The following is a 22,933-nucleotide window of genomic DNA, read 5'->3' on the forward strand; positions in this document are numbered from 1 at the left end:
GCGCAGCCCAGAAGGGTGCCCGCGAGGAGGATACCGAAAGGCGGGAAGACACGGGGCGTCTCCTCTTGATCTTTCCTGAACTCTTCCAGCGGGTGGTGGCCCATCAGTTCCGTTTCCCTTCTCAGGATCTATTGCCATATAAAAATAACACGCACACGGTCACCAGGGTGCCCCATCAGGGCCGGCGGTTTCGCTCTGAGTGTTTCCTCTAATGGGAGGATCCTGGGAAGCCCGTGTCCCCATGGGTGACGGACATCAGCCCAAGGCCACATGGCCATCGGGGGCTGGACGACAGCTTTCTGTCTCTCTGGGTTCCCATGCAGACGGGAGGTTCTGAGCGTCCATGCAGATGCTGGACGGTTGGGTCAGTTCCCAGGGTGGGAGGTGGGGAGGGGTGTCCCTCTGTGTTCCCAGAAACACAGCCCCTAAACCCCCCCCGCCCCCCCACTCACCCTCTGGTGTGGACCATGTGCCCAGAACGCAGCCCAGAACACACACGGCTGGCCTTGCCCTTGGGAGTCAGGCCAGCCTGCTCTCTGTCAACTACCAAAAAAAAAAAAAAAAAAACCAGTCACGACCTGGAAGTACAGTACTTTCTATTCCGGCATGTTTAGGACTCCGAGCCTTGGGAGACAGCATCTTAGGAACTCTGAGAAAACTGCTCCAAGGAGGCAGGAGGGGGAGTCAAGCCATACACAATTTTGCGGAGCAGGCAGTTTAGACATGAAAGATCAGATATCGAGTTAACAAACCGATGGGTCTACCTACGGGAAGGTGCAAGCCTCTGGGCTCACCAAGGTCATTCCATTCACGTGCATCTCAGCTGTCTGGGGCCAACGCTGTTCCCTTGTTCAGCTTCAGGAGTGACAGATGTCTGATTCTTGCATTCCCCGGCCCACGGCCCCCGGGGCCATCACCACGGAGAGCGGCGGATCTAAGTTTCTGGAACCCGGCCTTCACGTCTGGAGCCCAGAACTCGCTGCTGGCCGAGACGTTTCTTACTGAGACGGCAGGAGATACTCTCATTTTGTACCTCCCCAACCGTCACCCGTGGGATTCCCCCGAGACGAGGGGCTTCCCTGATTAATTTATCTGGCAAATAACACTTCCAGCAGCAGTGGCCAAGCCATCTTCCTCGTGAGTGTGTGTGTGTGTGTGTGTGTTGGGGGTGGTGGGTGGCGGGGGTCACTCCTTGCTCTTCGATCCTCCAGGTTTGCCCTCTGTGACCTCCGGGAACTTGCTCACCTCTCCCACCGCCAGCCTCCCTGGGGCTCCAAGCCCTGCTTCTGGGCATGAGGCACTTATGATTCCCCAGCTCCCTGTCTGCAGAGCGAGATCTTTGCGGCAAAATTTCCCTCCGCCCTATTTTGAAATTATTTTCATTTACAAATAGAAAATGTCTCGGAAGAAGGAAAAAAAAAATGAAAGAGAAAAATGAAAGCAAACCAATGTTGGCTCCCTGAGCTTCTCAAAATCCTCACTTGTTCACCACTCCCCAAGATGAACGATAACTTTTCTAAAAAGGTACTCGGCCACCAACAATGATGGTATTCTTAGGGATATGGATCAGTTTTACAGGGAAAAAAAAAAAAAAGCAATGAATCCCATGACAGTAAATTCTTTGGCTTCTGCATTGGAAGGACTGATGCTGAAGCTGAAGCTCCAATCCTTTGGCCACCTGATGCAAAGAGCTGACTCTTTGGAAAAGACCCTGACGCTGGGAAAAATGGAAGGCGGGAGGAGAAGGGGACGGTAGAGGATGAGATGGTTGGATGGCATCACCGACTCCATGGACATGGATTTGAGTAAACTCCGGGAGTTGGTGATGGACAGGGAGGCCTGGCGTGCTGCAGTTGATGGGGTCTCAGAGTCAGACACAATGGAGAGAGTCAACAATAACAGCAATTTTTAAAAGCCTGTATTCAGTTTGTTACAATATTGCTCTGTTTCATGTTCTGCTTTATTGGTGTGGAAGCACCTGGGATCTTAGGCCCCGACCAGAAATCAAACCCACGCCCCCCTGCACTGGAAGGAAAAGTCTTCACCACCGGCCGCCAGGACAGTGCCTGGGTTCTGATGTTGAGCTTACTCATAAACTCATACCTGTCGATCAGCGTGTCCCGGGGTCCAAGCCCATTTTCAGCGGGACCTGAGGCCGGAAGGGAAGCCGATCTTTGCGAAACCAGGCCACTCCCGGCCGGAGCTGGGGGGTCTGCAGTCACCCCCGGCCGGTGATCTCAGGCGGTACCTCGCCCCGGAGACCCGCTGGGGTGACCGCACGGCTTATCTCGGGGCTGCAGGCTCCGTGGCCACAGAGATAGCGGGCGCCTTCTCTGATTCCAAGACCTCATCTTTCTCCATCTTCTCGAAACACCGCAAGCGTTTCACAAGACACTCTTCCTGAGCGAGGTGCGCCAACCCCAAACGCGGAAGCTTCGCGATGAAATCTTAGCAGCGGCCGCCGTCTCTTGCGAAACACCTGTTTCTCCGTAGCCTTGGCTTGGGACCGGCTCACGGTGTTTCCGGGAAATCGGAGCAGGAGTCGGGGTGGGGGGGGGGGTCCCGGTGTCGGAGCTGGGTGTCTCTGCTTCTAGCATCGCCAGCCGGCAGCTCGAGTGTGAGAAAGCTGTGCCCGGGAGTCGGGTCCCTCCTGGACGAGGTTGGAACCCAGCGAGATGCTTCCCCGTGTGGTTGTCCAGAGACGCCACGGAAGAGGATCGTGCACAGCCTGACGTCTTCCGTCCTCATCCTGTGTCTGCTCCCGTCGCTCGAAAAACGGACAGAGGCCAGTTGATTCATCGGGAGAACCTTGCTCACTTTCTCTTAAAGCCTCCGTCGCTTTCCAGGTTATCTGGTTAGCTGGCACACTTCAGTTCGGTTCAGAAGTGTCTAATGGGAAACCCGTCCCCAAAAGGGAGACCACGCTGACGCTGTCCTGTACTTACCCACGCGGGCCGGCTCCAGGATGAACATGCTGTTCCTTTTTTTTGTTGCTTACTTGCTTTAGCCGTGTCCGACTCTTTGCGACTCCACACACTGCAGCCCGCCAGGCTCCTCTGTCCACGGGACTCTCCAGGCAAGAATCCGGCAGTGGGTTGCCGTGCCCTCCTCCAGGGCATCTTCCCGAACCCATGGAGACCGAACACCCCGTTATTTCTTCGTCCCCATGTCTGTGCTGTTTCGGGCAAGCTCGGTGCCCATCTTCACAGGGAGAACCTGGACCAGAGCGTGAGCCGGACTCTGCCAGGACCCTCACCCACAGACGGGGCACACCTGGGCGACGGCTGCTGGTGGCGGGACCCTCCCGCAGCTGGGAAAGGCGTGTGCAGCGGTGGCCAGCGGGTGGGGAAGCAGGGGGGACGACGTAGCAGAGGCTGAGGCAGTGGGATCGGACGGCGAGCGGCGGGCGAGTCGAATCAGGTTGGGTGTCTCAGTGGTTGGGCAGACGACGCCCAGAAGGGATGTTTTCGTAAGGGTTGGGGTCTGGGGCTGGGCCTACCATCTTCGCTGGTCCGCTCGCCAACGACTGGGTTTCCTCCACGGTGAAGATGTCCTCGGGGTCCTGGGAGGCTGACGGCGGGTGGCCTCCGCACGAGGCCGTCTCCTGGAAGAGAGGACACAGCACACAGGTGAGGCCACGCTGTGCAGTCCCTGGTCCTCCCGGTCAGTGGGGCTCACGACGGCCAGAGGGGGGAAAGGGTCCACATGTCCATGCACAGGTGAGGGGATGGCTGGGTGGATGATGGATGGATGGATGGATGATGGATAGATGGATGATGGATGGATGGGTGGATGGGTGGATGGATGATGGATGATGGATGGATGGGTGGATGGATAGATGGATAGATGGATGGATGGATGGATGATGGATAGATGGATGATGGATAGATGGATGATGGATGGGTGGATGGATGAAGGATGGTGGATGGATGGGTGATGGATGGATGGATGATGGATGGATGAATGGATGGATGGATGATGAATGGATGGATGGATGATGGATGGGTGATGGATTGGTGATGGATGGATGGATGATGGATGGATAGATGATGGATGGATAATGGATGGATGATGAATGAATGGGTGGATGATGGATGGATGATGGATGGATGACGGATGGATGAATGATGGATGGATGATGGATGATGAATGGATGGATGGATGATGGATGGGTGATGGATGGATGATGAATGGATGGATAGATGATGGATGGATAATGGATGGATGATGAATGGGTGGATGATGGATGGATGGATGGATGGATGGATGATGGATGGGTGATGGATGGATGATAGATGGATGGATGATGGATGGATAATGGATGGATGATGAATGAATGGGTGGATGATGGATGGATGGATGATGGATGGATGGGTGAATGGATGGATGGAATCATGGATGATGGATGGATGATGGATGGATGATGAATGAATGAATGATGGATGGATGATGGATGGGTGATGGATGGATGATGAATGGACAGATGAGTGAATGGACAGATGGATGATGGATGGATGGATGGATGGATGATGGACGGATGAGTGAGTGGATGGATGGATGATGGACGGATGAGTGAGTGGATGGATGGGTGATGGATGGATGATGGATGGATGATGAATGGACAGATGAGTGAATGGACGGATGGATGATGGATGGATGATGAATGGATGGATGCATGATGGACGGATGAGTGAGTGGATGGATAGATGATGGACGGATGAGTGAGTGGATGGATGAACGATGGATGGATGATGGATAGGTGATGGATGGATGATGGATGGATGATGAATGGACAGATGAGTGAATGGACGGATGGATGATGGATGGATGATGAATGGATGGATGGATGATGAATGGATGGATGGATGATGGATGGATAGGTAAATGGATAGATGGAATCATGGATGAAGGATGGATGATGGATGGATGGATGGATGGGTTAATAAACAGCATGGGGGTCCATCCACACAGTGGAATATTACACATCCATGAAAAGGAGAGACGGTCTGACACAGGCTACAACATGGATGGACCTCAAATACACGATGCTCAGTGAGACACGCAGGCACAGAAGGATACACAGTGTGTGACTCCACTTATAGGAAATGTCCTGACGTCCAGAACAGGCAAATCCACGGAGACAGCACATGGGTTTGTGGTTGCCAGGGACTGGAGGAGGCCGGGGAGACGTGACAGGTGACGTAGACAGGGTGTCCTCGGGGGCAATGAGAATGTTCTGGATCCAGACAGAGCTGATGGCTGCACAATGTTGGGAACTTGCTAAATGCCCCAAAATGTTACTTAAATGGGTGGATTCTACAGCATGTGAGTGAAATCTCAATAACACTGTCTTTTTTTTTTTTTTTTTTAATAAAGGAGGAACACATCAGAGGTACAATCATCTCTGAGATGCTTGCAACCCAGGTGGAGGGATGGGTCTTCGCCATCTCCCAGGGAACCACAGAGAGACAGTTCCCGATTTTGAACAGACCCTCCCCTGTCTTGGCGTTGCCTCTTGTGGACGCCACGCCCCCACCTAGCTGGTGTGCCTGCCCGGACCCCAAGTACAGAGGTGACCAGAGGGATCAGTGGCGTGGGGAGCCAGGTGGGTGGCTGGCTGAAACTTGGGGAGCCTCACTCCCCAGTTTAGGTAGTGGGTGATCCTGGCTGGCCTGAGGCTGAGAGTCAGGGCTGGGGGTGGTTAAGTTCACAACTCCACCCTCCAGGAAATAAGGACCCTTGATGTCCAGCCACTGAGTCCCACATACAGGACCGCACATTTGAAGGACCTGGGGTTCGCCTGTGCAGGGCAGGAGGCTTCCCAGGTGGCGCTAGTGGTAAAGAACCCGCCTTTCAATGCAGGAGACCTGGGTTCAATCCCTGGGTGGGGAAGATCCCCTGGAGGAGGGCATGGCAACCCACTCCAGTGTTCTTGTCTGGAGAATCCCACGGACAGAGGAGCCTGGTGGGGCTATAGACCATGGGGTCACACAGAGTCAGACACGACTTAAGCAACTTAACACGGATGCACGCATGTGCAGGGCAGAGGGGTGAGGTCAGCATGGGACCGCTGGGAGGCTCAGATGGCTGACAATCTGTGGCTTCATCTCATTATCTCAACAGCGCTAAGCACAGTGAACCAAGGTCCCGCACAGATCAAGAAACGCAAAACACTTGTTTTGGGGTCAACGGGCCCCACCGAGGAAACCCAGGGGTACTGGAAGCTGGAACTTTCCGGGGAGGAGGCTTCCTGGAGAAATGGCTTTGGGCTCAGAACACGGGCCGTGCTTTAGGGGCATCTCTGCTTTCTTACGGGGACAGAGGTACGTGTGGCGGATGGGGAGATGAAGTCAGGGGCGCAGAGCTGCTCCCGGAAGGGTCCCTGCCTCCAGCCACCGCGGGGTGGGGGAGTGTGTGGGGGGTCGGGGGGAGCTCCTGGGTCACACGGGCGCCCTCCTGCCGAAATTCAGCTTCCACCCAGGAGCGCACAGGGGGAGCCTGGATCGGAAATGCGGTCTTCGCAGATGCCACTCCTGGAAGAGCCCAAGGTGAGCGCACCGCGGTTTCCGTGGCGACCCCAGACCGGGACAAAAACCAAGCCCTGCCGTTTCCCCGCATGGAGATAAGTCGGCTTGTGGCGGTTTCTCTACTTCGCTGCAGAAACCGCTGTGGGTGCAGGCAGCTGGACACCCGTGTCCCCTCCGCTGCATGAGCCCTCGGCCCTGCCCGACACACCCCTCCTGTCCTCACCCCAACCCTCCCCTTCATGCCCCTCCCCTGCCCTAGGCCCCTCCCCTCCACGCCCTCCCTGTCCTAGGCCCCTCCCCTCCCCTAGGCCCCTCCCCTCCCCTAGGCCCCTCCCCTCCCCTAGACCCCTCCCCTCTACACTCCCCCCCACGCCCTCGGCCCCTCCCCTCCCCTCCACGCCCCTCCCCTCCCCTCAGCCTCTCCCCTCCCTCTCCCCGCCCCTCCCCTCCCCTCGGCCCCTCCCCTCCCCTAGGTCCCTCCCCTCTACACTCCACCCCACGCCCTCCTCGCCCTCGGCCCCTCCCCTCCCCTCCCCTCCCCTCCCCCCCCCTCCCCTCCCCTCCCCTCCCCTAGACCCCTCCCGTCCCCTAGCCCCTCCCCTTCCCCCGCCCTCCCCTCCCCCCTCCTCTCCCCTGCCCTGCCCTGCCCTCCCCTCCTGGCGGCACTGACCGCCCCAAGCCAGCCTTCAACCCCCGGCATGCTCGCGACCCCCGCGTCTCCGAGCACCAGTCTCCGAGCCCAGGAGGCAGCCTCGCTTACCTCCAGGCTGGCCAGGAACGAGCCCGCGAGTTCCTGCTTCACCCGCGGGATGGGCGGAAACAGCTTCTTCTTCAGGGAGAACCTGGCGGGAAGAGACGAGAGAAGCTTGCGGCCCAGCCTCAGCGCTGCGAGGGGGCCTGTCCTGTCCGAGTGCCCCCGGCCCCGTGGTGAGGCCGGCTCTGCGTGTGGCGCGGCCAGCCTCAGGGGTGAACGCGCTGCCCCGAGAGCTCTCCCGCCTCGTCTGGGGCGCGGTGAGGACCAGTGCCCACGTGGCTGGCACTGGCCACCTTCCCGAGCTGGGGGGTCGGTGCCCGGGGCGCCCCCATGGGTCTGGGCAGGCAGGCCAGGCGTCCTGGGGACCGCTCACCGCCCGACGGAGCTGCCCGCCACACCGCGTCTGCGGGGTGGGCCCGCGAGGACAGACAGCCGAGACAGGCGACCCTGTCCCCCGCGAGCGAGGCGCCCTGGACCCCAGGCCCCTAGCTGCGGCCAGGGCAGAAACCCAGAGGCAGACGGCCTCGGGACCGGGACGTGCCTGGCTCCAGACACCCCACCAGCCTGTCGGTGCAAACTCGCCGAGCATGTGACCTCAAGACCCTCCAGGGACCCAAGCCCCTCTGAGCGCCCTCAAGTATCCCCTCTCCAGGCCCCAAAGCCTCCTGGATGCCATACAAACACCACCAGGACGCCTCTGTCCTCTTGTGCGTACATGCGTGCGTGTGCGTGTGTGTGTGTGCGCGTGCGTGCGTGCGTGCCCGCTAAGGCGCTCAGTCATATCCGACTCTTTGCGACCCCGCGGACTGTAGCCCGCCAGGCTCCTCTGTCCACGGGATTCTCCAGGCAAGAACACTGGAGTGGGTTGCCATGCCCTCCTCCAGGGGATCTTCCCGACCCAGGGATCGAACCTGCATGTCTTACGTCTCCTACCGTGGCAGGTGGGTTGTTTCCCACTAGGCCCACCTGGGAAGCCCCCGTCTGTCCTCACAGACCGCCTTCTATATGCGCGCCCCGAGACACCCCATCACTGATTCCGGTCCTTGTGAATGAAACGTTCCAGACACATCCAGCGTGGATACGAAAACGGCCTCAATTGCCCTCCGTATGCCCGCTGCAGCCCTCTGCCCTGGGTCTCCTACGGGCGGCCGTTCTCCGGACACTCCGGGGGGGTGGGGGGTCACCTGGCTTTCAGTACACCTGCGCAGGTGTGAGGAGGCAGCCAGGGAAGGGGACAGAGCCTGCGTCTGCAGCTGAGGTTGACGCCACACAGCCCGGGTCTCCCCTCGGGCCAGAGTCCGGCCCTTTGTTCCTCAGTTCAGCGGTGCCTGACTCATTGCGGTCCCATGGACCGCACACGGCAGGCCTCCCTGTCCATCCATCACCATCTCCCCGAGCTTGCTCAGACTCACGTCCGTGGAGCCGGTGATGCCATCCAACCCTCTCATCCTCTTGTCGCCCCCTTCTCCTCCCGCCTTTGGTCCTCGGACACTGAGACACCGGGGCTTGGAAACGGGCCTGCAGCTCGCTGCCGCCCCCGTGTGGCGGCTGTGGCCGTAGCCGGCCTCCACCGCCTTCCCCGGGGGAGGCATTTCTGGATCGTGACGCCAGGGACTGCGCCCAAGTGGGGCGCTCGCTTGGCCCGGCCGCGTGCTCGGGACCCATCTTCCGCACAGGTTTGTCTTCTCTGCAGAGACACCTGGCCTCACCTCTCTCTTGGAAGCCTCTCTTTAAAGTTCACTCCTTCCGGCACAAAAATCAAGAGTGTCTTTGGCATTACACAGGCAACCCGCAGGAACACCGGAAAATTAAGTTGCGCCGTGACTCGGCCCCACGACAGACCGGTGTCGAAACACGGGCCCCTTAATAACAGCCACTCCGTGTTCCCAAGCCCTCCACAGTGAGCAGCCTCCACGCTGCATTCTGAGCCTGGGATTCTGGCCACTCCACGGGGCTGCAGTGACAGGCGTGGGCTCTTTTATGTGTGGGTTCTGACATGCAGTTTTTGAGTTTATTTGGGGGTGTGTGTGTCTTACCTTTTACAGAGGAACATCACGGCCATGCCAAACAAAACCGCGGCCCCCACTGCCAGCCCGATCGAGACCATCAGGAAATTCTTCTCGGGGACGCCTGGCGGGCAGACACGCAGAGGGTCAGGCGTGACTGGGCGCTCCGCTTTGCACACACCAGCCCTGCCTGCCCATCCCAGGTATCGGACGACAGGGGGGGATGTGGTGGGGGACCAGGGCTGGAGAGGAGGAGGGGGTGCTTCCAGACAGAGGGACCCAGGGATTTGAGAAGGATGGCACCAAAGAGTCTATTCTTCTGGGATCCTGTGCCCACCACACCACACTGTATATCGCTGTCCCCAACCAGTCCATCCTAAAGGAAATCAACCTCGAATGTTCATTGGAAGGACTGACGCTGAAGCTGAAGCTCCAATCCCTTGGCCACCTGATGCGAAGAACTGACTCATTGGAAAAGACCCTGATGCTGGGAAAGATTGAAGGCGGGAGGAGAAGGGGACGACAGAGGATGAGATGGTTGGATGGCATCACTGACTCAATGGACATGAGTCTGAGCAAGCTCCAGGAGTTGGTGATGGACAGGGAGGCCTGGTGTGCTGCGATCCATGGGGTCTCAAAGAGTCGGGCACAACTGAGCAACTAAACAACAAATCTCCCCGCCTCCCCCCTTGCCACTCTCAAAAGATGATGCACCAATTACTTCTCCACAAAGGCACAATTAATACTGCACAATGCCTTCCTTGTCAGTGAATATTAACTTTCAGTTCTGCACTGCATAGCCAAAGGAATGAATGCGTAACTGTGAAATGTCAAGGGTGAGAGAAAGAGGTGTGTGTGAGCAACTGAACAACAAAAATGAAGGTGAACTGGTTTGAAAGAGAAACTGTCAAAAAAAAAAAAAAGGATTGGACAACAAAGGAAAGGTCATTCCTATTCCCCCCCCAGGCACATGTCAGCATCCACGGGTATTTCTGGGAGACTCACCGAAACGGTGCGTGGAGCTCCACTCACTCCAGATTTGAAACTGCACGTGTTGCACCCTCATGCGGACGGTGTGCTCTCCTCTCACGTCAGAGCTGGGCAGTCTGTACTCGTTTTTATGTTGTCTGCTTAGAAAAACCTTTGAAAGAAAAGAGGACTGTGTGACGGCCACAAATACCAGACTGGAAATGCGGAGAAGGCGGAGGGTGTGCCCCCTGACAGCTGAGAGCACAGGGGACCTGCCGCCTCTGGTCCATCCTTCCCAGCCCACTGTGGGGGCCTGAAGGGGCTTTGCCAGCTCGCATCTGGGGCTCCCATCACTTCATGGCAAACAGGTGTGTAGAAAATGGAAACAGTGGCAGACTTTATTTTCTTGGGCTCCAAAATCACTGCAGATGGTGACCGCAGCCATGAAATAAAAAGACGCTTACTCCTTGGAAGGGAAGTTGTGACCAACCTAGACAGCATATTAAAAAGTGGAGATATCTTGTTGCCAACAAAAGGTCTGTCTAGTCAAGGCTATCGTTTTTCCCGTAGTCATGTATGGATGTGAGGGTTGGACTATAAAGAAAGCTGAGCGCCAAAGAACTGATGCTTTTGAACTGTGGTGTTGGAGAAGACTCTTGAGAGTCCCTTGGACTGCAAGGAGATTCAACGAGTCCATCCTAAAGGAGGTCAGTCCTGGGTGTTCATTGGAAGGACTGATGCTGAAGCTGAAACTCCAATACTTTGGCCACCTCATGCGAAGAGCTGACTCTTAGGAAAAGACCCTGATGCTGGGAAAGGTTGAAGGCAGGAGGAGAAGGGGACGACAGAGGATGAGACGGTTGGATGGCATCACCGACTCGATGGACGTGAGTTTGAACAAGCTCCCGGAGTTGTTGATGGACAGGGAGGCCTGGTATGCTGCGGTCCATGGGGTCGCAAAGAGTCGGACACGACTTAGCGACTGAACAACAACGATCAGGGCTCTCGGCTGTCCGTCTGCGTCCATTCCTCCTGCAGGGTCCCCGTGCCCTTGGGACGTGGGCTTGCAGTTATTCCGAGTCTACACAGAGGGGTGACTTCCCTGGTGGTCCAGTTGTTAAGACTCTGCACTTCCACGGCTGGGGATGCAGGTTCAATCTCTGGCCTGAGAACTAAGATGCCTGAGAACTAACATGCCTCGCAGCACAGCCAAGATAAACAAATAAAAATACTTAAAAAAAAAAAAACTGTTGAAAAAAAAATGAAAGGATTCTCACACAGTATTCTGGATAGGGCAGGAACGTGCAGGGCACAGCCAGGCCCGGACGCCTGTGGATGCCTCTCCCACATGCGGACACCGGACAGTCCTTTTCCTACGGCTGGGGGTCAGAGCCTGGCAGTCCCTGGACGCCCTCTGGGGCTCTCCTGGGACCTGCACGTCTGGAGAGGCTGGGTGGTCAGTGAGGAAAGGGGGGCCTGGCCTGGGGGCGCCCAGTGGCCACAAGGATCTGGGGCTGAGCTCCATGCAGAGGCTCCAGGGGAGGGTCCTTCCCGCCTCTTCCAGCTTCTGGGGGCTCCAGGCATCCGTCCCTGGGCTGGTGGCCGCCTCCCTCCCGTCTCTGCCTCCGTCTCCACGTGCCTTCTCCTCTGTGTCCGTGTCTCTCCTCTTCCGTGTCTTATAAGGACCTGTCCCTGGGTTTAGGGCCACCCTCATCCAGGAGGGCCTCATCTCAGACCCTTCACTCCATCACGTCTGCAGAGACCCCGTTTCTGAATAAAGTCCTGTAGCGCAGTTCTAGGCGGACCTGACTTCTCGGGGGACCCTTTGAGCTCACGCAGTGTGGACTCAGGAGCAAGGAGGCCCATTTGGGACCGCGATGTTATTCCGTCCACGAGGAGGGTGACGACAGGCTGCCTGAGCTGAGTCAGAGGCGTCTGGGAAACTACAGCTTCTCCATCGGTCCCCAGAGCATGGTGACCCCGAAACGTGGGCACAGAGGGACCCAGGGCTGAGCTGAGCGCCCTGCCCGCCAAGGGCAGGACTCTTGAGCATCTATGACCCAACCACGGATGCAGCAGAGAAAGGAAGCCATACTTACGGGTTCTCTCTTAGAAAAGCTGCCCTGTAAAGAGAGAGCAAAGGAGAGATGTAAGTGCCTGTCTTTTCGGCTTTGTCCACCAACGAGAGACCCCCCTGGGAATCCCAGGAGGGCTGTGAAGGTTATTTTAAGCTGGAGATAACTGAGATTCCACAGATGCAGCGATTTAAAAGAGGCTCCTCGGAGTTTCTGTTATCAAGCTGAAAGCAGAAAGCTTCTGGGAGTGAGTGCTAAGTCGCTCACTTGTGTCTGACTCTGTGGGACCCCAGAGACTGTAGCCCCGCCAGGCTCCTCTGTCCACGGGATTCTCCAGGCAAGAAGACTGGAGTGGGTTGCCGTTTCCTTCTCCAGGGGATCTTCCCGACCCAGGGATCGAACCCGGGTCTCCTGCATTGCAGGCAGATTCTTTACCATCTGAGTCACCGACTCCATGGGATGCTCCAGGCAAGAATACTGGAGTGAGTTGCCATTTCCTTCTCCAGGGGAGCTTCCTAACCCAGGGATGGAACCCACCTCGCCTGTATCTCTGCACGGGCAGGTGGATTCTTTACCAAACTTAGGGCTGTGTTCATCCTTCTGTCGTGTCTGACTCTCTGTGACCCCGTGGACTGTAGCCCGCCAGGCTCCTCTGTGCATGCAATTCTCCAGGGGGTCTTCCTGACCCAAGGATTGACTGAACAACATCAGCCCTGGTGTTCTGCCGGTTAGCACTCTTGTGTTTCCACCGCTGAGGGCAAGGGTTCTATCCCTGGTCGGGAACGCAGACCACAAAAGATGTGTAGCCAAAAAGAAAAAGAAGGAACACATTTTTTCTCTCCTCTCCTAGCCTTTCCTCTCTCCATCATGGAAGGAAAGATGCTACCTTTTGGTATGTGAGCTCCGTGCGGGAATGAATGAAAGTAGATTTATTTGTTTTTTGTTGGGGCCCCTGCTCTGAGAGAACTTGCCTTCCAGCGGGGAGGGAGAGAGGCAGACAGCAGACGTGGATGAAAGCCCTAAACGGAACCGCTAGAACCACGAAACCCTGAGACTCAAACACACACACCATCTTTATGACCTGCTGCTGCTTCTAAGTCGAGTCAGTCGTGTCTGATTCTGTGCGACCCCATAGACGCCAGCCCACCAGGCTCCCCCGTCCCTGGGATTCTCCAGGCGAGAACACTGGAGTGGGTTGCCATTTCCTTCTCCAATGCATGAAAGTGAAAAGTGAAAGTGATGTCGCTCAGTCGTGTCTGACTCTTAGCGACATCATGGACTGCAGCCCACCAGGCTCCTCCGTCCATGGGATTTTCCAGGCCAGAGTCCTGGAGTGGGGTGCCATTGCCTTCTCCTCTTTATGACCTAGGGCGCCGCAAACCGCTTTCCTAGGTACGACCGCCAACACTGTCGACGACAGGAAAAAAACAAACAAACAAAAAACAGCAGTTCGTAAGTGAACGTCAGCAAAAATGAATGAGCATGGACTTCCCTGGGGGGGCAGGGTCCGTGGTTAACGCTCCGCCTGCCGACGCGGGAGACATGGGTTCGATCCCGGGTCCAGGAAGACCCCGCGTGTCCTGCAGCAGCTAAGCCTGAGCATTAAAACTACTGACCCTAGAGAGCAGCCTCCGCTGTCTGCAGCTAGAGAAAAAGGTCCGCGTGCAGCGACAAAGACTCAGCGCAGCCAAAAATAAAACAAAAAATCTTAAGAGGAATGAGCGGCACTTTGAGGACAAAGAGACAGTAAAGGACGCATCACAGAAGAGACTCGGGAGGCAAAGAGGGACGTCCGAGTGTGTGTGTGTGAGGGCGGGGGGTGGGCCCCAAAGCGAGAGGAGCAGAGGAGAGGCAGTCCTGTTCCCCCAGGAAGGTCCAGGTCCTCACCGTCTTCTGGATATCCAGCGCGTAACACAAGACGCTATTGGACAGGCTGTATCTGATGGCGGGGGCGTCCCAGCGAATCACGTAATGGGACACGTTGTCCTTGACGGTGAGGTTCGCGGGCGGGTTATACTTTTCTGAGAAGAGACCCAAACAGGAAGCAGGGTTACACACCTGCAACCCACAGGAGCCGAGTGGGTGCGAGGCAGCGGAAGGACGTCCCCCGTAACCTGGACCCATTTCTGTGTCGTTGCACAAAGCCGGACATAAAACCCTGAATCCTGAGGAAGCCAAACCTCAGGTCCGCTGAGCGTGCGTCCTGGGCTTGTCCGCTCCTGGCCGGGTTCCCCCACCCTCTGCCTCTACCTTCAGACTCGCTGGAGATGCTGGCATGCGAGCTACGTTGCTTCAGCCGTGTCTGACTCTCTGCGACCCGGTGGACTGTGGCCCCGCCAGGCTCCTCTGTCTGTGGGGCTTCTCCAGGCAAGAATACCGGAGTGGGTTGCCATTCGGAGAAAGTTCTCCGGGCACATCCCTCGCCTTTTCCGGGACACCCTACAGGCGGGAAGTAAACTCCCCCAGCATCTACATGGACCACCCAAGCAGCAAGACTTGGTGTCAACTCTTGGGAGTCACTGGGCTTCCCTTGTGGCTCAGATGTTTAAGAATCCACCAGCCAATGCAGGAGACTCAGGTTCCATCCCTGGGTCGGGAAGATCCCCTGGAGAAGGGAAACAGCAACCCACTCCAGTACTCTTGCCTGGAGAATCCCATGGACGGAGGAGCCTGGCGGGCTGCAGTCCACGGGGTCGCTGACAGTGGGACATGACTGAGGTGAGTTAGCACAGCATTTCATTGTATATATGCACCACATCTTCTTTTTCCATTCACCAGGTAATGAACCCCTAGATGGCTTCCTTATCTTGGCAATTGTCAACCACACTGCTTTGAGCATTGGGGTTCGCGTCATCTTTTTGAACTAGTATTTTCAGTCTTGCGTGTTTGGTGTTTTTATTTTTTAAGATATATAACCAGGAGTGGAATTGCTGGGTCATACGTTTAGTTCTATTTTTTTGGTTTTTTTTTTTGAGACACTTCCACACCGTCTTCCACACCTCCACGCTCTCTGCACACCACAACGAGTCAGACACGACGGAGGGACTTAAACACACACACGCGTGGAGTCACTCATGTGCCCAACTCAAGGTAAACACACGAGCCAACCCAACGAATGGTCTGTCCGGAACCAGACTCTGTGATGTGGGAGCGTCCCCCAGAAGGACACTAGGTCCCCAACACAGACAAGAATTCCTTTCCAAGACTGCGTCCGTCAGCCCACTTTGTTCACGTGCGACGCAAGCATACACATCTCACCCCCAAGGGAGGGTTATGACCCTCTCTACATCTGTGGTGGCTGTTCAGTCACTCAGCCGTGTCCGACTCTCTGCATCCCCATGGGCTGCTGCACGCCAGGCTTCCCCGTCCTTGAATGTCGCCCGGAGTTTGCTCAAACTCGTGTCCATGGAGTCGGTGAGCCCGTCCAACCATCTCCTCCTCTGTCGTCCCCTTCTCCTCCCGCCTTCCATCTATCCCAGCATCAGGGTCTTTCACCCCTAATCTAGATCCTGCTGAGGCCAGCTCTGGAATGCAAGGCGCCTCCAGAGCCCTGAGACAAATGCGAACGCCATGAAGCAGACGGCTGGCGGAGGAGCAGAGCAATACAAGGGGAGTGAGCGACCGTCTTACCCAGCCTCGGGCCGTTCATGGGAGGAGAGTCCAAAAACTGGATGTCCGTGTCGCTGCTGGTTCCGTTCACCAGGAAGAAGTAATCGTCTGTGGTGCGGCCTTCGCCGAGGTCGTCGAAGTGGCAGCCCACGCGCGTCCCGGCCGAGTCAGGGATGTAGTGGCCGCACTCGGACACGTTTCCGTGCCTGTGACGTCCAGAAAAGACGTCAAGGAACAGCTAAGCGGTGTGTATCCTCCTGGGGTTCTTCTTGTTCAGGGGCTCAGTCGTGTCCGACTCTTTTGTGACCCCCCTGGACCGTAACCCGCCAGGCTCCTCTGTCCGTGGGATTCTCCAGGCAAGAACACTGGAGTGGGTTGCCATGCCCTCCTCCACGGGATCTTCCCGACCCAGGGATCAAACCTGCGTCTCTTACATGTCCTGCATGGGCAGGAGGGTTCTTTACCCCTGGCACCACCTGGGAAGCTCACACACATATATATATATGTTGTGTCTGTGTGTGTGGGCATGCTACGTACCTGAAGCTGTTGTACTTCAGTTTGAACGATGCTTCAGTTGTTAAAAATAATACAACACTGCTCAGTTCCTGACACTCTCAGACCCACAGGCGGACTGACAACTTGGAGCGACCAGCCACATGAAGGAGTCAGGGAGATGGGTGCTTTTCTCCCTGGGGGTTTGGACATCATAGATCGATGTCCTCCAGTCTGAAAAGAAACATTTCTGGACTATGGGACGGGCTCATGCGTTACCCAGCATTTGGCATCCGATCACCTGGGGGAGGCCATGGCAGCCCACTGCAGTATGCTTGCCTGGAGAGCCTCATGGACAGAGGGCCTGGGTGGGCTACAGACCGAGGGGTCGGAAAGAGTCAGACCTGAGTGAGTGACAAAGCATAGCAAAACTCCACTGAGGCCTCGGACTGTGGCCCAGCCCACAGATCACCCAGCATCACCATCAGGGCCCTGTGAGTCTCTGCTCCATGGGGGGGGCCCAGGGCTCACCCAGCATCACCATCAGGGCCCCGTGAGTCTCTGCTCCATGGAGGCCCAGGGCTCACCCAGCATCACCATCAGGGCCCTGAGAGTCTCTGCTCCATGGGGGGGGCCCAGGACTCACCCAGCATCACCATCAGGGCCCTGTGAGTCTGTGCTCCATGGGGGGGCCCCAGGGCTCACCCAGCATCACCATCAGGGCCCTGTGAGTCTGTGCTCCATGGGGGGGCCCCAGGGCTCACCCAGCATCACCATCAGGGCCCTGTGAGTCTGTGCTCCATGGGGGGGCCCCAGGGCTCACCCAGCATCACCATCAGGGCCCTGTGAGTCTGTGCTCCATGGGGGCCCAGGGCTCACCCAGCATCACCCTCAGGGCCCTGAGAGTCTCTGCTCCATGGGGGGGTGCCCAGGACTCACCCAGCATCACCATCAGGGCCCCGTGAGTCTCTGCTCCATGGGGGGGAGGCCCAGGGCTCACCCAGCATCACCATCAGGGCCCTGAGAGTCTCTGCTCCATGGGGGGGGGGGGGCCCAGGGCTCACCCAGCATCACCATCAGGGCCCTGAGAGTCTCTGCTCCATGGGGGGGCGGGGCCCAGGGCTCACCCAGCATCACCATCAGGGCCCCGTGAGTCTGTGCTCCATGGGGGCCCAGGGCTCACCCAGCATCACCCTCAGGGCCCTGAGAGTCGCTGCTCCATGGGGGGGTGCCCAGGACTCACCCAGCATCACCATCAGGGCCCCGTGAGTCTCTGCTCCATGGGCGGGGGGGCCCAGGGCTCACCCAGCATCACCCTCAGGGCCCTGAGAGTCTCTGCTCCATGTGGGGGGGGGCCCAGGGCTCACCCAGCATCACCATCAGGGCCCTGAGAGTCTCTGCTCCATGGGGGGGAGCCCAGGGCTCACCCAGCATCACCATCAGGGCTCTGAGAGTCTCTGCTCCATGGGGGGGGGCCCAGGGCTCACCCAGCATCACCCTCAGGGCCCTGAGAGTCTCTGCTCCATGGGGGGGGGGCCCAGGGCTCACCCAGCATCACCATCAGGGCCCTGAGAGTCTCTGCTCCATGGGGGGGTGGGGCCCAGGGCTCACCCAGCATCACCATCAGGGCCCCGTGAGTCTGTGCTCCATGGGGGCCCAGGGCTCACCCAGCATCACCCTCAGGGCCCTGAGAGTCGCTGCTCCATGGGGGGGTGCCCAGGACTCACCCAGCATCACCATCAGGGCCCCGTGAGTCTCTGCTCCATGGGGGAGCCCACGGCTCACCCAGCATCACCACCAGGGCCCCATGGGTCCTTGCACCATGGGACACGCCCGTGGCTCACCCAGCATTCCGCATCTGGACCGCAGCCAGACTTACAGAGACGTCCATGTGTAGAGCTGATACTGCACGTCTGCAGGGGCGGCCGGGCCCGGTGTCCAGCTGCAGTTCATGAATCGGATGTTGTAGATGACGCACGAGAGGTTCTGGGCTCCGGAGCCCTCCTTGCCTGGGAAGACAAGACAGCCGGTTCCTCACGGTAGGCCGAGTCATCCGCAGCGCCTCGCCCGCCACGCGGACGCCGGGCACCCTAGGAAAGGTGCCCAGCGGCCGGGGAGGCGTCACCTGGGTTCGTAAAGGTCAGCTGGTGCGAGAACTCCCGGCCCTCAGAGGTGGCGTTCACGGTCAGCGTGGCCCCCTGGTGCAGGACGGCGTTGGGAAACGTGCAGAAGTAGCTATCGTTGTTTCTGACCTGTAAGGGGCAGAAGCGAGAATAAATGTGCAGCCTGTGGTGTGGGCTCCCTGCGATTGGATTCAATCCCGAGACAGTTCCAGCGACTCGGGGTAGCGTGGGGGACCCTCACGAGGACCGACGTCCTTTTTTAGTGCCGACGATGTGAGATTAGTTTCAGCTCGACAACAGTGCGGTTCACAATTTGTAAAGGTTCTAAAATACATTTCGGGGCTTCCCAGGTGGCGCTATGTGGTAAAGAACCCTCCTGCCAACACAGGAGAGGCAAGAGATCCGGGTACGATCCCTGGGTCGGGAAGATCCCCTGGAGGGGGACATGGCAACCCACTCCAGTATTCTTGCCTGGAGAATCTCACGGACAGAGGAGCCTGGCTGGGCTACAGTCCACGGGGTCGCAAAGACTTGAGTACGGCTGAAGCGACTTAGCATGCATGCAAGCGCTCCATTTTTAGTTACGATATAATATTGGTTCAATTCCCTGCGTTGCGTAATATATCCTGGTAGCTTATTGAATCATATAGTAGTTTGTTCCTCTTACTCCTTCTCCCTTATCTTCCCCTTCCCACTTCCCTCTCCCCACTGGTCACCACTAGCTTGGTCTCTGCATCTGTGAGTCTCCTTCTGTTTGGCTATATTCACTAGTCTGTGGTATGTTTTAGATTTCACGTACAAATGATATCATCCGATATTTGTCTTTGTCTGACGTATTTCACTCTGCATAATACCCTCCAGGTCCATCCATGTAGCTGCAGATGGCATCTCTTTGTTCTTTTTCATGGCTGAGTAATATTCCATTGCATATACATACCGCATCTTCTTTATCCATTCATCTGTCAGGGGACACCTAGGTTGCTTCTGTGCCCTGGCTATCATGAACAGTGCCGCTGTGAACATTGGGGTGTATGTACCTTTTCAAATTAATGCTTTGGGGATCCCAAAACATGCCACTTTGGCATAAAGATTTTTCAGAGCTAAAGGCAGTGAAGAATCAATAAATGCAGAACCGGATGCTCTCTGTACAAAAGCAGGCATAGATGTCCCCTTGTGAAGGTGGCATAAACATCCTGTCTTATGCATGTGGGATTGAGGACGTGGATCTTTACCACTTAGATGGGGAAGTACCTTCAAGGTGACCTCATAAAATAACTTTTTTCTTTCTTACCCTGCAGCGTGCAGCTTGTGAGATTTCAGTTCCTTCACCAGGGATTGAACACAGCGGTGAAAGCCCAGAGTCCTAACCGCAAGGAGCTTAAGGAAGTTAGAGGAACTCTAACTGAAGGAACTTACGGAACTTAAAACAATCTTCATCTTCCATTAGTTTCCTTAGATATTTCTTAGTCACTTCCCCACTATTTTTCAGCCCCAGAAACCCAAATCCCATTTTCTTTGTCTTCTCACGTTTTTGTAATTTATTACCTTTTTTAAAAAAAAGCCACACAAACCCCCTAGTCCGATCACTTCTTTTCTGTGAAGCCTCATTTATGTCAAAATTAGAAGTGTCGGGACTTCCCTGGTGATGCATGGTTAAGACTCTGCACTTGCAGTGTGGGGGGCCGTGGCTTTGATTCCTGGTAGGAAAACTAAGGTGCCATATACCGTGTGGCCAAAAAAAAAAAAAAAAAAAAGAGAAAGAAAAAGTGAATAAACTGGAATGCTTTTTCTCCCAGTCACCTGGCTTTTCTCCAGTTCATCTGCAGATCACTGAACCTAAGAAGATGGAGGAAATAAGTTTTCCTCCCAGCCAAGAATATTAAAGAGTGAGAGGCTCAAGAGGCCTTTTACAAGGAAATTCAAGGTTGACAAGGAGCGGAGAGACCCACAGGACGTGAGCCCTGAGCACTCACCTGTAGGTTGGGGCTGATGTCCTCGGGATCGAGAGGCGTGACGATCGCACATGTTTGCCGAGTCACGATTCCCCGGGTATTCCAGCTTAATATTTTTTTCCTTGAATCCAGCGTCACGTTTACAATAGGAGATTCCGTGTCCCCTGCTGTAATTAAAAACAGAACAGAAAAGACAGTTAGGGAGAATCAGGGCTTCCCTGGTAGTTCAGACGGAAAAGAATCCACCTGCAAGGCAGGAGACTCAGATTCGGTCCCTGGGTCGGGAAGATCCCCTGGAAGAGGGCATGGCAGCCCACTCCAGGATTGTTGCCTGGGGAATCCCGGGGACAGAGGAGCCTGGCGGGCCACAGTCCACGGGGTCACAAGAGTCGGACACGACTTAGCGATTAAACCTCCACCAACACACAAATATATTATATGAATATATTATAATGTATAAATAAACGCATAGTATATAAACATGTTTATATTATAATATGTAAATAAATGTATATATAAATGTGTATCTTTATATTTATGTATCATATATATTATTAATTCTGTTATTTCCTATATTATATAGCATATATTGCATATAATTATGTTAAATACATTATATAATAAATATAATTTATAACACAAATAATACATACATTTATACATAAGTAAATATAACTGTAACACAATATATGAGAGTATAATATATAGAATATATGTGTATAATATTGACAGGGTAACAGGCAGGAATGTCAGGGGTCTCTGAATAGAGGATATAGGCTGCCCGTGTGAGACATTTTTTCTCTTTCTCCTAAGCGGCAGGAGGAGACAAACTAGCGGTATATTTTGTTTCCCTTCTCTATACACATTTAAAAAGAGGTTCCTCCTAAAAGGCTGTGTTGCCAGAGTGACCCCTGGTTCCACCTGAACTTAACCTTTGTCAAATCTTGAGCTAACCCATGCATTTTTCTCAAGGAAATGTTTGTCTTAAGCTATGTTAACGTGCTCTGCACTTACCCCAGACTCTGTCTTCAGGTCGGTTCCGCCTAAAGGCTCAGAGCTGACTTGACAAACCAATGTGTTATACTCAGATATTGTTCTCCTAATCTACGTTAATGAGACTACCTATTTGTATGGGAATCTGCCTTTCTTCAAGATTCATGCCAGTGGTGTTATGGCCCAGAATGATTCACCTGGTGCCCAGATTATCTCAAAATGCATCTTGTGGGTGAAAGGCCTGATGCCGCTCTCTGCGTCTTGAGACATTTCCTTCCTTTAATTAGCAGACTGCTAGTAGCCATATAACATCCGGCTAAAGACTAGTAGGGGGGCACTGTCTCTGCCCGTTTCTGATGCCTCTGTCAGAAGTTTTCTCCATCTCCTTTACACTGGAATAAAGCTTTGTGACACAGAAGCTCTGAACCTCGCCTCTGGCCCCGGATTGAATTCTTCTCCTCCAGAGGCCAAGAATCCCGGAGTCTTTTCTTGGTTCGGCAGCAACCTTTCAAATTGTGACTATGTAAGTAGGATACATCGATTCACCACTTCTAAAGGTACTATGTAATTCATTTACAGGTATTATAAAATATGGGATATACTCCCTGCATTTTGCAACCCATCCTTATGTCTTATCTGTTTTATACCTCCTAGTTTGATCTCCCGCCTCTTATAAATCCCTGCCCCTATCTTGCACCCCGCCCCACTTCAATCTCCACACCGGGAACCACTAATCTGTCTGCCATACCTGGGAGTAGGCTTCTTTTTTGTGACATTCACTAGTTACTTGTACTTTTCAGATGCTACATATAAGTGACACCACACAGTATTTGTCTTTCTCTGGAATTAGCTATTTTATTCTGATGTGGACCATTTTTTTTTTTCCTGTCTTTTATCGAATCTGTTACAACACTGCTCCTGTTTTACGTTTGGCTTTTTGGCCACGGGGCACGTGGCGGGGGGGTCTTAGCTCCCCAACCAGGGGATTGAACCCACACCCTCTACATCGGAAGGGGGAGTCCTAAACCACTGCAGCTCCGGGGAAATACCTAAGCGAGCTCTTTTAACGCGAACAACGCAGGGACACCCAGGAGCGCCTGACAGATGGTGGGTGCCCTGAGTCATCAGAGGGACCAAATCCAAACTTCGGTGAAGCGCGGAGCCACCCCCATGAGATCAGCTGTGTGCCGTGCTGAGCCAAGCCCGCCAGGCTCCTCTGTCCCTGGGATTCTCCAGGCGGGAACACTGGAGTGGGTTGCCATGCCCTCCTCCGGGGGAATCTTCCCCACCCAGACATGGAACGCAAGCCTCTAACGTCTCCTGCATTGACAGGCGGGTTCTCTTAGCGCCACCTGAGAAGCGATGCTATAGCGATGTCCACCTCTAGTAATGATTTGAAGAACCAGAAGATAATCGTTGGAGAGGATACGTAG

At 55.3% G+C, this 22,933-nt stretch overlaps 1 protein-coding gene and 2 long non-coding RNA genes across 5 annotated transcripts in view; 2 read left to right on the top strand and 1 right to left on the bottom strand.

Annotated features, from left to right (window-relative positions):
- Positions 1-559: 559 nt before the first annotated feature.
- Positions 560-22,933, bottom strand: part of LOC122689709 (granulocyte-macrophage colony-stimulating factor receptor subunit alpha-like) — a 28,663-nt gene continuing 6,289 nt past the window's right edge. Inside the window, exons 3-13 of the mRNA XM_043896363.1 lie at positions 20,529-20,674; positions 18,558-18,684; positions 18,312-18,441; positions 15,962-16,146; positions 14,219-14,352; positions 12,356-12,379; positions 10,293-10,428; positions 9,318-9,411; positions 7,288-7,369; positions 2,104-3,604; positions 560-1,001 (exon numbers count right to left, since the gene is read on the bottom strand). Coding sequence (XP_043752298.1) covers positions 3,431-3,604; positions 7,288-7,369; positions 9,318-9,411; positions 10,293-10,428; positions 12,356-12,379; positions 14,219-14,352; positions 15,962-16,146; positions 18,312-18,441; positions 18,558-18,684; positions 20,529-20,674 — 1,232 coding nt within the window. The 3' untranslated portion in view covers positions 560-1,001; positions 2,104-3,430. The remainder of the gene's footprint in view (positions 1,002-2,103; positions 3,605-7,287; positions 7,370-9,317; positions 9,412-10,292; positions 10,429-12,355; positions 12,380-14,218; positions 14,353-15,961; positions 16,147-18,311; positions 18,442-18,557; positions 18,685-20,528; positions 20,675-22,933) is intronic.
- Positions 3,571-6,553, top strand: LOC122689713. Its single transcript, XR_006339899.1, has 4 exons — positions 3,571-3,629; positions 5,377-5,572; positions 6,124-6,323; positions 6,471-6,553. It is a non-coding gene; the product is annotated as an uncharacterized LOC122689713 (long non-coding RNA).
- On the top strand, positions 8,191-15,955 carry LOC122689711. Of its 3 annotated transcripts, XR_006339896.1 has the most exons (4): positions 8,191-9,181; positions 9,327-9,490; positions 15,307-15,421; positions 15,811-15,955. It is a non-coding gene; the product is annotated as an uncharacterized LOC122689711 (long non-coding RNA). The 3 variants fall into 3 exon arrangements; XR_006339898.1 differs by lacking the exon at positions 15,307-15,421 and having other exon boundaries at positions 15,838-15,955; XR_006339897.1 differs by lacking the exons at positions 15,307-15,421; positions 15,811-15,955 and adding an exon at positions 9,658-9,686.

This window comes from Cervus elaphus, chromosome X (assembly GCF_910594005.1).
Source record: "Cervus elaphus chromosome X, mCerEla1.1, whole genome shotgun sequence".
In the NCBI taxonomy this organism is placed as follows: Eukaryota; Metazoa; Chordata; class Mammalia; order Artiodactyla; family Cervidae; genus Cervus; species Cervus elaphus.